We start from the raw sequence: 14,775 nt of genomic DNA, 5'->3' as shown, positions 1-14,775 counted from the left end.
ACAACGCTGCACATAGATCAATACACTCACTGAGGATTTGTTATTCTATTTGGTAAAGAAACTATTTGGTTGCAACATTGAGGGAGGGGACCGTAGGTGCGGATGGAGTGCTTAGGAGGAGGTGAGGATTATGAATTTTCTGCTTTGCCCTGCAGTTGGGAATCAATAAGGCTTTGCACCATCACAGTATGCTGTTTGATTTCTGATCCTGCTGATGAGACTCTCTGTTCTCCTGTGATGTTGATTGCCACAGTGATAGATTCCAGAGATTACTCTAAAGAAGCACTCTACAACCCCCTTCGACACCTCACTGTTCTGTTCCCCCCAATTACACACCAATACACACACATCAGCATGCAGATATGCTCGCGGCACACATGAACACGCATTTCGCTGAGACAAACATCTGCACTTGCACACCACAACTGTTCTGTCCCTGTGGTCTTCACTCTTCAGTGCAGAGACAAATCACTGCTTTACTGTTGACAAACCCGTTCTTGGATATGTGCCTTCGTTATCTTTGCTTGTTAGCCCAGATCATTCCTCATTTCCCTACATTAACCCTGAGTTATATGTTTTGATGGAGTCACAATAAATTGGACATGTGCTCTACAGTGCTTGGTGCGCGTGACTAGATCATCTACTTCAAAAAATCTCCAGAATAGGAACTACATGGTTCTTCAGAAACCTCCTGCTCACATTCCCACTGTGAATGAAGTATCATGGAATATAGATCAACTAATGTCTATAGTGTAAAGTAGGATGCCTGTCAGAGAGATGAATGGTGATGGTCCACCGGTCAATACGGGGGGAGGGGAGTCTACCTTTCACTCATTGATGCAGTTCAACTATCAACACCTCACAAAACGTATTAACACGGTTACCTTTGGGCTGTGGCCTTAACAACCCCGTCATGTCCTCATGTGCCAAGCCTTCACCTTTTACACACAACGGCAACAAATGCAACACGGATCATAGCTGAGCTTTTTATGCTCTGTTTTCGCCGTTTCATGAATCTTCTCTTGTTGGAGAGAAGATGAAGAGAATTAGAGGAGAAACTGGAACATAAAGAAAGCTTTTAGTGAAAATTGTTGTTCAGAAAGATGGCAAGATCCTCATTGATGATTAATTGTGTCTGAATGTATTTAGTTCTAATGGGTCCTGGTTCATGGATCCCTTCCTGAAAAGTTCATGCTATGCAGAAGCCATGTTATACATAGACTGTTCATCCTCTCCCCTCTCTTCCCCTCCCCTGCTCTCATTTCACATGCAGACAGATCAGATGGGTCTCACCCACTAGGGGCACAATTAAATCCCAGGATAGCTCTTTCCTTATTCTGGTGTCAGTTCCCTTAAGACATGCAGGCAATACCACTTGAGTTTCCTACTATTTCCCACATATATAAGCCTGGGAACAACGGGATGATTTTGCCATAAGTTACATTCATGCTTCTGGTGGGTGTCATTGCATTCCACATGGGTGTTTACATAAGAGTAGCGCATTTGCCAGGGGAGATGTGGATGCACGTAACCTTCACAGCAAGTTGAAGTGTTCTCTCAGGCACTGTCAAAGAGGAGAGGAGAGGTGCTGCAGAGGGAGAGTGAAGTAATCAGCATCACCGCCGAGCAAAACGCCGGCGCTGGTATTGAATATTGACTCCTTAATTTATTTTTAATTTAAAGCGCCACCAAACAAGACATGTGCCCCGAGTCTGCTATCTTCCCACAAATGCCCTGTTGTTGTATAATCCCAGTGTTCAAGACAGAGATGCACGAGCACAAGCCTCCAACGTGCTCAGACACAAACGTACACAAGCCACTACCGGCACACAGCGGCACTTCCCCTCTCTAACACTCATTATACCAACACAGAAAGCTGGGCTCAGAAACACACACACACACACGCACACACTCAATCCCATACACACAACTGTGCCTTTTATGCTGTGTCCCTTTCACCTCCCGTTCTATTGTTTTTCCCTTTTCTCCCACTGATCCGTTCTGTGAGGAGGTGACATGTTCTTTCTCCTTGGTTGGTCTCCCTTAGCTTACTGTGGCGGCTCTATGACAGATTTCACCGGCGTCATCCTCAGCCCAGGCTTCCCAGGGAATTACCAGAGCAGCCTGGACTGCAGCTGGAGAGTCCAACTCCCCGTTGGCTTTGGTCTGTCCAACCCTCCTCGTGCTATCCTCTCTTTTTCTCCTCTCTGTTCTGCTCTCTTTTAGCTACTCACTTTCATGCCTTCTCTTCTTGTTTCTCGTGCATTATTCCTTCTTTAATAAATGTGGCCAAAAGAAGCACAGAATGTAAATATTCAAGGACATATGCGTCTTGCATGTAACTCCTGTTCTTAAGCCTTTCTTTCTGATTTTCAGGAATCCACCTCCAGTTTCTGAACTTCTCCACAGAGCCTGTTCACGACTATTTGGAGATTCGCAGTGGGAGCCTGGAAACGGGGACAGTGATTGATCGGTTCAGTGGCCCCGCCGTGCCCAACTCCCTCTTCAGCACGACCCACGAGACCACTCTCTTTTTCCACAGCGACTACTCCCAGAACAAGCCTGGCTTCCACATCGTCTACCAGGGTGAGGTCAAAGATCGGTCCTTGTGGTAATGTTGTGTGTTAAGTGGTGTGTTATCAAAGGTCCAGCTGAGCTAATAAGGAATACTGGAGAAGGTTGCCAAAAGGACAAAGGTTGGGTTAGTTTAGAAGCCAGAAACCAGTTGGCTTTTACCAAGATTCTGAAATTACACGCTAAGGAGATTAATTTTGAACAAGAAAACAGAATTGATTGCTCTCTTTTGTGCTGCTTTTTTTTTAACAAAACCCTATAAATCTCCTTTCAGTCATGTTCCTGTGACCTTGTGGAATTCTGAAGGAAGAAAATTGAATTAAAAAGAGATGTGCACTCTGTGAAAGACAATATATTTTATATTCTCAGTTATGACATAGAGCTCAGCAAACGGTGACAATAAGGGTCCTTTAACAATTTATTTTACCTTTAATTCAAGTACAAATTTACGAGTCACTCTTTGACTTCTAAACCAAAGTATTGATATAGCAGCGTTCTATATTATTCATATCCATCTCTTCACTGTCATGACCTCTGCCACGCTTGTTTGTTCCCAGCGTACGAGCTCCAGAGGTGTCCTGACCCGCGGCCATTTCGTAACGGCATAGTGATCGGCCAGGACTACAGCGTGGGGATGACCATCTCGTTTGAGTGCCTGCCGGGCTACACGCTGATAGGAGAGCCTTCCCTCACGTGTCTGCATGGAGTCAGCAGAAACTGGAATCACCCCATACCTCGCTGCGAAGGTGACTGACGAGTGTTTCGTTTACATATTCCTGCCTGCGTTTTTCCTTGTACTCCGATGCTCCCAAACATTGATTAAAAAGGGACAAATGTTTCCCTCTAATAACCTCTCCAAAGCAATAATGACTTTGTGTTAACTTTGTAGAGTAGTGTATTCATATTTGTATTCCCCGTCATATTCTTGAGCCATTTCCTCCAACCACAAAATAGAAAACATGTTTGAATGCCATGTAGCGATAAAAGGAGTCATAAATTAGAGCGCTGAAATCTAATTTAGTTGCTACAGTTCACACGGATCAGATGTTGACAGGGCGAGTTCACATTAGATCATTATCAGAAGTAACTTAATGTGATAGCGTTAATAAAAGGATACCAACTGGCTATATAGTCAGTATTTATGTTATATATGCATTTATTCAACCACCCACTGCCCATATGCCAAACATAAGTCAGACAAAACAATAAATAATGAGGATTAAAGATCAGAATATAAAATACTTAATGCTAATAGATCCTTTTGAAAGGTGTGTGTGTGTGTCTGTGTGTCTGTGTGTCTGTGTGTGTCAAGTATACATTTTAGATTTGTCTCAGTCTGCTTGTTGTCATGTCCTTTCTCCCAGCACAGGACAGCGTCTGAATCAAATTTACCACCAACTTAGCACCACTTTAGTGAACTATAAAAGGATAACAGCCCATTATAGTGATATATGAAGCATTTGCAACTCTTTAGTACAATGCTGATTACGCCTGTCTGTGCTGTAAATTTCAAGGGGATCGGTTGCTCAGGTGTAATAAATAATGTCCTTTTTTTCTTTCATCAGTCATGGGCGGAAATATACTTGGGAAAAAGTCCATTAAGTAATTTTGCATTATATTGCTTTTCCTTTAGAGAGGGACCATTGGCTCTTTCTGGTTTTCTAGTCCTTATTTGAACCAGAGGGCTTTGTTTTGGATTCACAGCCCATTTCTAACACAATTCCCCCGAAGGGTAACGGCGGGGGCTTAGTGTCATCCAGTTCGCGGCGCCCAGTCTGCATCTCGCCGCAGTTGCCTCGAACAGGTGTATTCTCCCCCGCAGCATTCACAGCGATAACCCAATAACACGCAGTTATGGTTTGTTTTATCAACAGTTAGTGGCAGTACAGTCATAAAAACAACTTTTATGACCTGTGCTAAATCAAGGACTGGCTCTGTATTTTTCTCCTCACTCTTTGACTTCCCTCCCTCACTCCAGCTCTCTGTGGTGGAAATTTAACATCCATGAATGGTGCCATTTACTCTCCCGGACACCCAGCGGAGTATCCACACTTCCAGGACTGCATGTGGGCTGTCAGAGTTCCTCCAGGCTACGGCATCTACATCAATTTCTCTGTCATCAATACAGAACCAATCTACGACTATATCACTGTGTGGTAAGTTCTCGTTTCTTTCTCAGGCTTGACCGGTACATTCTTTATCAGTCACCAACACCAAGGCACACCATAGTCTTCATATACCATCCTCATAGTGAATGCAACACACTGCTTAAGCTATAACCAGTGGTAAAAGCTGCATAGCACAACATGTATCTTTACTACCCTTGGTTCAATTGCTACTTCCACACAGTAAAGACCATATACTGTCCATTGCTAATGGAAGGTTTGACCGCTCAGGTCTCCATTCTCCAGCGCCCTTGAGTAATGTATATAAGGTTTTCGTAACGTTCTGTGCTGGCAGAACTTTTTCCCTCTTTCTCGCTGGAACAGAAAGGTTAAATGTTGTACACAAGGGATCCTGCTATTGCAAGAATGTCAAGGCCGAAGGCGAGTTGGACAGCTCATTCTCCCAGCTTTTGATGGATTTAGTTAATAGCTGTACTTTCACTTTTATGTGGACATCTGTAATTCCTTTTCCCAGACTATACAGTATATTTGCCCCATGCTTGGCCCCAGTGGATCACAGCACACCATGCAGTAAAATAAATTGAATTACGTCAATTAGGTGGCTGTATGTACCACCGCCCCTTCTCATTGAATAGATATTTAAAAGCAATTGACTGAATTGTGTCTATGAAGAAGGAAGCGGCAATAAAGAAACATCCATATGGACACGGGTGGAATTAGAGAACAAACTTTATTTTTGAACAGATTGCAACACAGTAGATGACACTTATTCAGTCCCCCTCTCTGCTTTCCGTTACCTCTCTATAGTGTAGTAGACCCCAGGCAGTCTTCATGCGCAGTAAACGAGGGAATCGTCTTAAAGTTTCTGGGGCTACTATACATACAATCATGAGAAAGCGTATAAGCAATCTGTCCCTGGTGGCAACATTTCATTTGCTTGCCTGACTGCCATCTTCCATTTTGCTGATCACTCTGAAATGAAACCGCAATAAGACCTTTTTTTTTATATAAGATATTAAAGTAACAAATGCATATAGGAAAGCATTTAGTGTGACTCATTCAGGTGAGGAGGCCTGGAGCTATTTCCAAGTGCCAGTAATAAAATGATAACACTGTACAGAAGTTGCAGGTTTAGCTCACATAATGGAAAAGTACCGTCTTCGTATGAATCTTTTCTTTACCCCTCACCTTTCCTCCGTGTAGCATGTGAGAACTATGCGTCAAACCTTTTCCCTATAGTATGACAATACTGCTTAAGCCCTTTGTGAGGCATACGCATTAACCACAGACAACAAAACACTCCTAAGTGCAAAAGGAACGCTTCAAACTCTTCAGAGGAAAATTGTGCATCCTATTATTTCTATGCAACAACTATAGCACAGCAAAGGACATCGCTTTCCTTGCCCACTTTGACCTCATGTGGGATGTTTGAGTAGGTGACAGAAAGCAGCAACAGCACAACTTCACCATATGTTTACAAATAACAGCCTTCAGCGTGGAGCTTTTTGTTGCTTTCTGTTCTTTTCGAGTTTGTGTTTTTTTTAACGACTACACAAAATGTCTGCAGCAGAACTGCAAAGGAATGGCCAGGGAGGAGCGCCTCCAGATATTTTAACTTTGGACTCTGTGCAGCTAAATGTTATGGCTCATTTTGCCTCCCACTCTCTCTCATCACTTGCATGATTACACATTTGAGTCAATCAGTTGACCATGACATAGCCAAGGTGAGTTCTGGGTGGAGACGGTCATGGTCTGGCTTTGATCCCCTGCGGCCCTGCCGTGCAGCAGGCCAGCCAGCTATTCCTGTTAGGTCGCAGCAGAAATCCATACGGTGTCAGTTTAGTATGGTATGGCACAGCTAAAGCGTACAATATCAAGCCTGTGAAAAAGCACCACAGGAGACCTCATAATTGGATGTCTGGGCTACCTCAGCCGGCTCAAGCTGAGCACCGGAGCAGTAGGCCCGGACTTCCTTCTCACCACATTCCAGTTCATGGCAACCTGCAATTTTCACACTTCATTTTATCCTCAGGCTTGAGAACAAGGCCCAGAGCACACAAACTCCTTTACTCTCTCGCTCACAGCAGGAAAATAATTCCCCAAACTTGCTGTCAAAAAAATAGGTCCTCAAGCAGGTATTGACCCTCGCCTGTCCACCTCTCTCACTGACGGCTCCCCAACTGCCTGATGAGTCAGAAGAACTTTGTCATCAGGTGTTGTCCAAAGTCCCCTCCATGCAGCTACCTGAAATCCAGAACATTTCAAATGTCATTGGAGTCCATTGAACTCATGCAGAGAGTGTTAACATCGCTTTCAGGTTTGATTATACAATGAAATTGCTTCTGTGGAGACTCATGACATAACACAGTTGAATACACGGTCGTAACCCTTTCTCCAAATCTTGCGTGGGCAGGCTGTGCCTTAACAGTTGCACACACTCCCCTGGGCCCTCTTTTAAGGCCTCACTTAAACCTCAAGCCTTCTCATCCATCACTGTCCCAAACGTACCCCACATTCTGAGGATGCCAACAAACAGACCAAGCAAGATATCAAACGCTGTAATATCATTGTGCTGTTTTGATTCTGAGAAAATATTGAATGCAAAACATGTGAGGGAGGTATGAATCATCAGAACACAGCCATGAATGTGAAGTGAACTGGAAAGAAGTCACGCATGGGGGGTATGCACGTTATATTTCATGTTGTGCATTGATGATTCATCCACGTTTTTAATCCTTAACAACCATACTAATGCTGTGAATCTTCCGCCTTTACATTTCAATTAATTTTTCATTCCCAGGGCTACAATTTCTTCACGCATCACCATGTTCATTTCAGTGTACTTGACTGCTCAACCGTACATCCTCATCATATCATAAAATACTCAGCACATTAACAGTCTTCAGCGGAAGTAACTGGGTAACCCCCAACGTAAATTTCAAGTAGTCTGTCGCAAGAAAAAAACGATCACAGAAGCTGTTTTCAATTCCATGCGTTGCTGCAGAATTTGTCTCTCACTGATTTTTGTTTCTCTCCCCCAACTCTGTTTCCCAGCGATATGTAACATGGCTGGAGGCGATCAGAATTTGCTCAAGTTTTCAGAAATATTCTGCAACATCAGCTGTACACTAAGCTGCTATTTCGATGCTTTTGATTAACGTGAAAGTTTTTCTCAAAATGTCTGGATGACTGCTGGGTCTATACAGGGGTGCTTGGGGATATCTCTACTTGTTGTTTGATCCCAGTAGCTTATTTCTCTCTCTCTCTCTCTCTCTCTCTCTCTCTCTCTCTCTCTCTCTCTAACACAAACAAACAAACATCTCTCAAACCCATCACAGGGATGGGCCCGACCAAGCTTCACCACAAATCGCCCAGTTCAGCGGCAACTCTGCGCAGGAGGGCGTGTCAACCACAGCCAATCAGATCCTCGTCAAGTTCCACAGCGACTTCAGCACCAGCGGTTTCTTCGTCCTGCATTATAATGGTAACTTGCCCGTGGATATCAACCGAGCAAAGGACCTTGTCTGGTGTGACATTCTGCCATAATGGCTGCTATTAATTTGGATCTTCAGCTCTCCTGATTGCAAAGACCTTGGTGTACTAATCAAGATCACAAAAGCAACAAAGAGAGATAGTCCCTTCATTTCTCCATGAATCATTATTTGGCCTCTCTATCTTCTTGTAACAGCCGGTTTTGCTTCCACTTCTGTGTAATGACAAATGATGGAATGTCCTCTCGAGCATGTCTCACGGCTGTGCCATTTAAGCAACAATTCAAAAAGAAACCAGTTGATAATGAAGAAGTGCCTGATCGCAGCTAATTTACTGATGGGGAGGAACAGCGATTGGCGGAAATGTACGACTTAATCTGATTTCTGTATGATGGGAATGTAAAAATATGCTGCAGTTATATAGGAAATAGTCGCACACACAGACACACACACAGTCACTCTCTTGCATGTGTGTTTTTCTTTCTCTCCCTGATTTCACGGTTTGGCCTCTGCCCAACAGTGTACCAGCTGAGAACATGTCAACCGCCCCCTCCTGTCGCCAACGCTACAATCCTAACCGATGATGACGAGTTTGAAATAGGTTTGTCTCGTTTTATTTTCTTTCTTTACACATCAGCGACGATGCATAATTAAATAAGTTCTGCGGCAGACAAAGCTGTAAATTACAGTAATTTGCTCGGACACCCATGCATAAAGGGTAAAATATGAATGCAAGTATAGAATGTCTTTAGTCATTCATTCACGCCTCTGTTGGCTGAACCATTTGTTTGTTCAAAGCTTTACGTGTGTGTGTGTGTCTACGTTTGTTAATTGTTTATTTTTGAGCCTTCATTTGTTAATGTTCATGCATCAACGCACTTGTGTGATGACGAGTTTCAACAGTGTTGCTATTGTTCATATTCATATTGTATAATGCCTTTACTGCTGTTCTGATTGTTTATCCCTCTCTTTTTTCACACGCCCACTGCAATTACATTATTGACTATTTAAATTGTTGATTCAGCTTTATAACCCACTTCCTTTTGCCAATTATGCATGTGTGTCTGTGTGTGTGTGTGTGTTTCTCCATTCCTCTTCGGCTCTCTCTTTCTCCTTTTCTTAGTTTCCTACCCTTCCTTCATTCCTTCATTTAGTTTGTTGTTTTGACTGTAGGTCTCAATAAGCTGTAAGCGTTTTCATTATTTTGTAGTGATTGGCAAATTGAAGTGGAGGTTATATGACTATTTGCATCCCTGTATTCAACCTTTTTTAAGTGTAATTGTGGATTTAAGTGTCTGTTACTTCTTGCCAATTTGCACCTGCACGTATGCAGCTGTATTTTTATGCTATCAGACCTGAGTAAATGTCAGTTTGCATTAGAAAATGTACTGATGATTTCTGTTTCTGGAGACTTTTACTAACATAAGGCCCTGTCTGTGTGTGTGTGTGTGTGTGTGTGTGTGTGTGTGTGTGTGTGTGTGTGTGTGTGTGTGTGTGTGTGTGTGTGTGTGTGTGTGTGTGTGTGTCTGCACGCTTGTTGGTGTAAATGACCTCACAGGAGACATTATTCGGTACTCGTGCCTGCCAGGGTTCACCTTGGTGGGCAGTGAGATTTTGACGTGTCGACTTGGAGAGAGGCTACAGATGGATGGACCCCCGCCTGTCTGTCAAGGTTGGTTTCATCCAGTGTGTGCAAGTGCATAAGCCTGTATAACCGTAGGGGGGTGTTTACATGTTCTTGTGTATCTTCATCAATGTCCTTCTGTGCCCGTGTTGCATAAGGTATATTCTTGTATTTGTGTGTGTGTGTCACCAATCTGCCAAGCTAGGTTGCACTCAGCAGCACCCACTCTAGATCCATCATTTAACTGCCAACCAGGCGCCATCTAGGAGGTTCCAGGTGGCACACAGGATCCCTATTAAGCGATTAAACCCCTCATCATGTAGGACCCAGGAGCATAGACCTGCAACACCCCTGGAAGCAACATTTCACCGTGTTAACACTGACAATCTGTGAAACAGATCAGAGTCCAGATCCATCATGGGAGGCTTCATAGGAGGATGAATTATTGCTCTGGAACTAGGTATGATGGTCATGTGGTCAGCCACAGCCATCTTCCACTCTTTTCCATAAATAGAGCAGTGTCTTGTATTTTACCTTTTAAATCATTTCTGAAATAGCCACATGGGTTGGATTATAAATATCCAATGGGATATTTGTCAAACATGAACCACAAAACAGGAAATCTCTGTGTTGTCTGCATCAGAGATGTGGTTTCTACCCAAAACAAATGCCAGCAGCCTGACTGTTGTGCCAATATGTCTGTTTCAGACAACAGAGCGCTCTGAAGCCTTTTGTTCCCTGTGGGTCTGCATCTTTTGAAGTACCTAGAACTCCTTTGTCTACAAGTCTTGTGTTGATTAGCATTTCTGTCTCCTTAATTCTCGAAGCTGTGGGTGATCACATTGGATTCGATATCAAGGCATGGCAGATACTCTAACTGTAAACCCACAGCCTGTATTCATAAAGCACCTGAGAATTCTGCTGATCTGGAAGCTATTTACTCGGTCTTTGCAGCTATTATTTGATGTTCATCTTAATTCCTTGGTTCTTTCCCTTCTGCAACTTTGCTGCTCACCCTTTTTTGTTTTTACGACTCAAGCATTACCTTATTTAGTTGAACATCTGTGTACCACTCCCAAGGAATAATTACCTCCACCAATGAGGTTAATTTTTCATCTGTGTTGGTTTTGATGATCCTTCTGAGTATGATCCTCAGAAGAACTCACTACATTTGGTGGTGATGCAGATTTGTATCTCTCATTTTGTTTCTCTAAATGTTTCCTCAAGCACCCTGAGCCGTGCTGCCATTGATGCTTTTATAGCACTGATAACAGCCGATGATGACACAGCAACTGTATGAACATTGGCACAGATGTCATAATATGAGACTTTGTCCTTTTCCTTGCTCAAACTTTAACGCTGAAGGCATTCACCTTCAACTTCATTGTTTTGAGTAGAGCAGACGGCAAAGAGAGAAAATCTAAGAAGAGAAAAGCTTCACTGCACGCGGCAAAACACCAGTCTGGCATACTAATGTATTAAGCCTGATATGAATAGAGTCGTAGTGAAATGTATTCCAATGCTTTGTTTAATTGTTTGCTTGAAACTGTGTGAATTAACAGATGATTGAATATGGAAATAGTTTGGAATAACTTTATCAGTTAGTTCCATGCCAAGTGAGGACAGACACTCCAGTCACTGGAGAGGACAAGAGGAGATTTTCATGTCATTCTTTGTCAGCACTCAGCACACACTCAAGTGTTTCGGCTCCCCATTGAGTGATTTTTGGAGACAAAACAAACAGTTAGAAATATTTAATACAGGGGTCTTGGATCTTAGTATAAGACAAGTCCAGCAACAGCAGATTATTCAGATATTGCAAAGTTTGACTTACACTTAACCTATAGTGTGTTATGAATAAGACCTCATGTAAAACTGAACTGGGAATGAAAAACAACCGTGCTACTTTGATTGAACGTGGCGGCGTCATGATAACACATGCCGGTACACAACAAGCATCCCTAATTGTATATTTTGGCGAGATACTTTATCACAGTGTGGAACTGAAATATTTTCACATTTGTTGATATTTGAATTCAGTATTGGTTTTAATGTTAGTCTGCAATTATATCCATCAGTTGTATCAGCATGGACCGCCTTAAGACTTAGGAAGTTAGTCATTTTATTTGACTTTTCATGCATCGACCCGTTACAGTAAGGAATCAATCAATTTTTTATGTTGGATTTATTATGTCCTTTTGCAACCTCTAGCGCAAAACTAATTGCTCTCATTGGGACATGAGAAGTTGAACTTGATTTGAGCTGGCTTGCTATTTACATCCAAGATGCAGCAACAGTGAGCTCGTAAAGGGTCCGTTTTCTGTTGACAGCTTTCCAATAGGGCAGGAGAACTAATTCCCCCGTGTTCGCCAGTTCTGCCGTTCCTCGTCAACCACTCCGTCTTATGGTTTTAATTGTCACTTTATGCTTATGAGATAACATTGCAATGTCCTTGCACCGATATGCAATTTCACCACCAAATACCCATCGTTTTTAAAATATTTCCCCAGGCCCTTGGTTTATGAAAGCCTGTGAGGAAGGTTAGGCAGTAGCGCTGATGAAGGATAGAGCCACAATCGAGTTGACTGCTGTGCTTGCCTGGTGGACCATCTGGTGCACAGAGGCTGAATCTGGCCCGTGTGATGTTGTCACATTGCCCTCCGTCGTTGTATTTTCATTGATTTTCTTATGTCAGTCAGAAAATCGAATGAAACCTCTCTTAATTCAGATTACCAGTTTATTAGGTACACCTAGACGCTCTAATGCCATTCACTACAAGAACCCTGCTACAAATCCCACCTCTGAGATGCTCTAATGCTCAGTTGGCACTGTATCGGGGTGTTTTTACAACTCGATGGCTATTTCTGAGGCAGCAAATGGTGACAATGTTGTACTGAGCTGCATTGTATTAACTTGTTGGATTAAATGTTTTACCATCACATTAAAACCCCTGTGCACTTTGCAACAGCCAGTGTCAGTCCTCATGGACTCTGTGCTAATTGAAATATTAAGCAGTTGGTGGTTTGTAAATGGCATTACTAAGACACAGCATTGTAAGAGCCAGCGCTGGTTTAAACTTATCTTATTGCCATGCACCCCAATCTAGCAATCTAGCAAATGCATTGGATTTCTGCAGGATCGCACAGGTTTATTATGGCCTTACCATCATTTTAATACATTGTAAGCTCCAGTCTTCTTCCATGTTGCTTTCTGTCCTTATCATGGTGCACTTAAAGCCCCTACAAAAATATGGCAGTAGTTAGGTGTCTGAAAGAGTTTTAAGCCTCCCATGATTCTTTTTTTTCTTCTAATCCCTGCACCTAAAGTTTGCGGTAAAGCAGTCTAAGCTGCAACTCTGCTTACTGGCTCGACTTGTATTTGTTGCCTGGCAACATTGGCTTATTAGACATTTTATCAGGATGGACTGGGCACTACTGGGGGCTCAATTATTTCTGTAACAAACTCTTACCAGATAGATGGCTATGAGCACGGCGTATCATCCAGTATTTTGCCGAGTGACTTAAATACTCGTATATCTCCAAGCAGTATAATGTTGCAGGCATCTCGTCGATATACAGCAAACTTGCACAGTGAAGAACCCTTATAAGCATGGACAGGATAATAATGTGAATTTATGTTTCTGACTCTTGCCATTTATTGGATTGTTGTGTTGATTTATTTACCAAATGGATTGACTGATTCAAGTACTTTTTTTTTAGCAATTACACCAACACGCTGCATCTTTGAGCCAAACTCTGTTTTCTGTAAGATTACCCCTAATGCTTTGTGATACATTCTTTTTCTTTATGACTCCTTATATTCTTGATATACACTATGTCAGATTGTTACCAGTGACCTTTTTGCCTGAACAGTTGTTCGCATTAACCTTTTATATGTGTCATGTTTCTTCGCGAGTGACCCAGATGAAAAACCTTTGTTAGCACCAGGAAAGAAAGAAAGACGGGGAGACGCGTTCATACACGCAAGCAAAGCATTTTTCCATACAAAGTTAGCTGTCAAAGCTGCTGGGTATTATTATCTGATGGATTGATATGAGGAGAGCTTTGTGACAACATCAGACTCACCAGCTGAACCCTTAGGTGCAATATTTGTCTGGCTGAAATGTCATTGTTTCAAGACTGTCACAGTGGAACCATTCCTGCTTCTGTACCTCCTCCCATCCTCAAATTTAACTCTTTAATTCCCTATCCTCCTCCTCCTCTGTCTTCTTCCTCCTTTGTACTTTTTCACCTCCTCCACCAACCCCCCTTCCTATTTCTTTCTGTTCTTTTCCTTATTTCCTCTCCTTCTCCTCCCCCCATTCACCTCATCTCAGTCCAATGCCCAGCCCATGAAGTGCGTTTTGACTCGACGGGGGTGATCTTGAGTCCGGGTTACCCTGACAACTACCCCAACCTCCAGATGTGTTCTTGGCTTATCAACGTGGAGAAGGGATACAACATCACTCTGCACTTTGAGCTCTTCCAGACAGAGAAGGAGTTTGACATCTTGGAAATATTTGACGGTGAGTTCAGTTTGAGTGTAAAGGTGTTGTGTTTTAATAAATAACTTACTTAAATAACATTGCACTATAGGAGAGATTGTTTTCTGGATCCAGATAATGATCAGGATCTAATGGACTAAAACCTATTTATACAGGGTATACATTTATTGAATTATTGCACAGTGACAAATATGGCTAGGAACATAGAACACACACTAAATACCACTGTCTCACTGAGATGATCATTAGTAACATGCAAATAGTCTTGATTTACAGTATGTTAATATGCTGTATATGACGATGTTTTCAGAAAAACATGACAAGATGTAGTTTCTTTTTCAGTAAAGTATTAGATCAAGGTGTGCACTCTGAGCTCCTTTGTCAATGTTGTCAATAGCATATATATATATATATATATATAATGATAGAGATTATTAACAACCTATGTGCATTTGT

At 42.4% G+C, this 14,775-nt stretch overlaps 1 protein-coding gene across 1 annotated transcript in view; it reads left to right on the top strand.

The window, feature by feature from the left end:
• LOC143000923 (CUB and sushi domain-containing protein 3-like) overlaps window positions 1–14,775 on the top strand; it is a 194,137-nt gene that overhangs the window by 126,323 nt on the left and 53,039 nt on the right. Inside the window, exons 40-47 of the mRNA XM_076150408.1 lie at window positions 2,048–2,164; window positions 2,377–2,586; window positions 3,132–3,320; window positions 4,553–4,730; window positions 8,039–8,184; window positions 8,712–8,792; window positions 9,750–9,863; window positions 14,152–14,340. Coding sequence (XP_076006523.1) covers window positions 2,048–2,164; window positions 2,377–2,586; window positions 3,132–3,320; window positions 4,553–4,730; window positions 8,039–8,184; window positions 8,712–8,792; window positions 9,750–9,863; window positions 14,152–14,340 — 1,224 coding nt within the window. The remainder of the gene's footprint in view (window positions 1–2,047; window positions 2,165–2,376; window positions 2,587–3,131; window positions 3,321–4,552; window positions 4,731–8,038; window positions 8,185–8,711; window positions 8,793–9,749; window positions 9,864–14,151; window positions 14,341–14,775) is intronic.

This window comes from Genypterus blacodes, unplaced genomic scaffold, assembly GCF_046128005.1.
Source record: "Genypterus blacodes isolate CSIRO-AG114 ecotype Tasmania unplaced genomic scaffold, CSIRO-AGI_Gbla_v1 ptg000052l_1, whole genome shotgun sequence".
Taxonomy (NCBI): Eukaryota; Metazoa; Chordata; class Actinopteri; order Ophidiiformes; family Ophidiidae; genus Genypterus; species Genypterus blacodes.
This window is presented reverse-complemented; position numbering and strand designations above follow the sequence as displayed.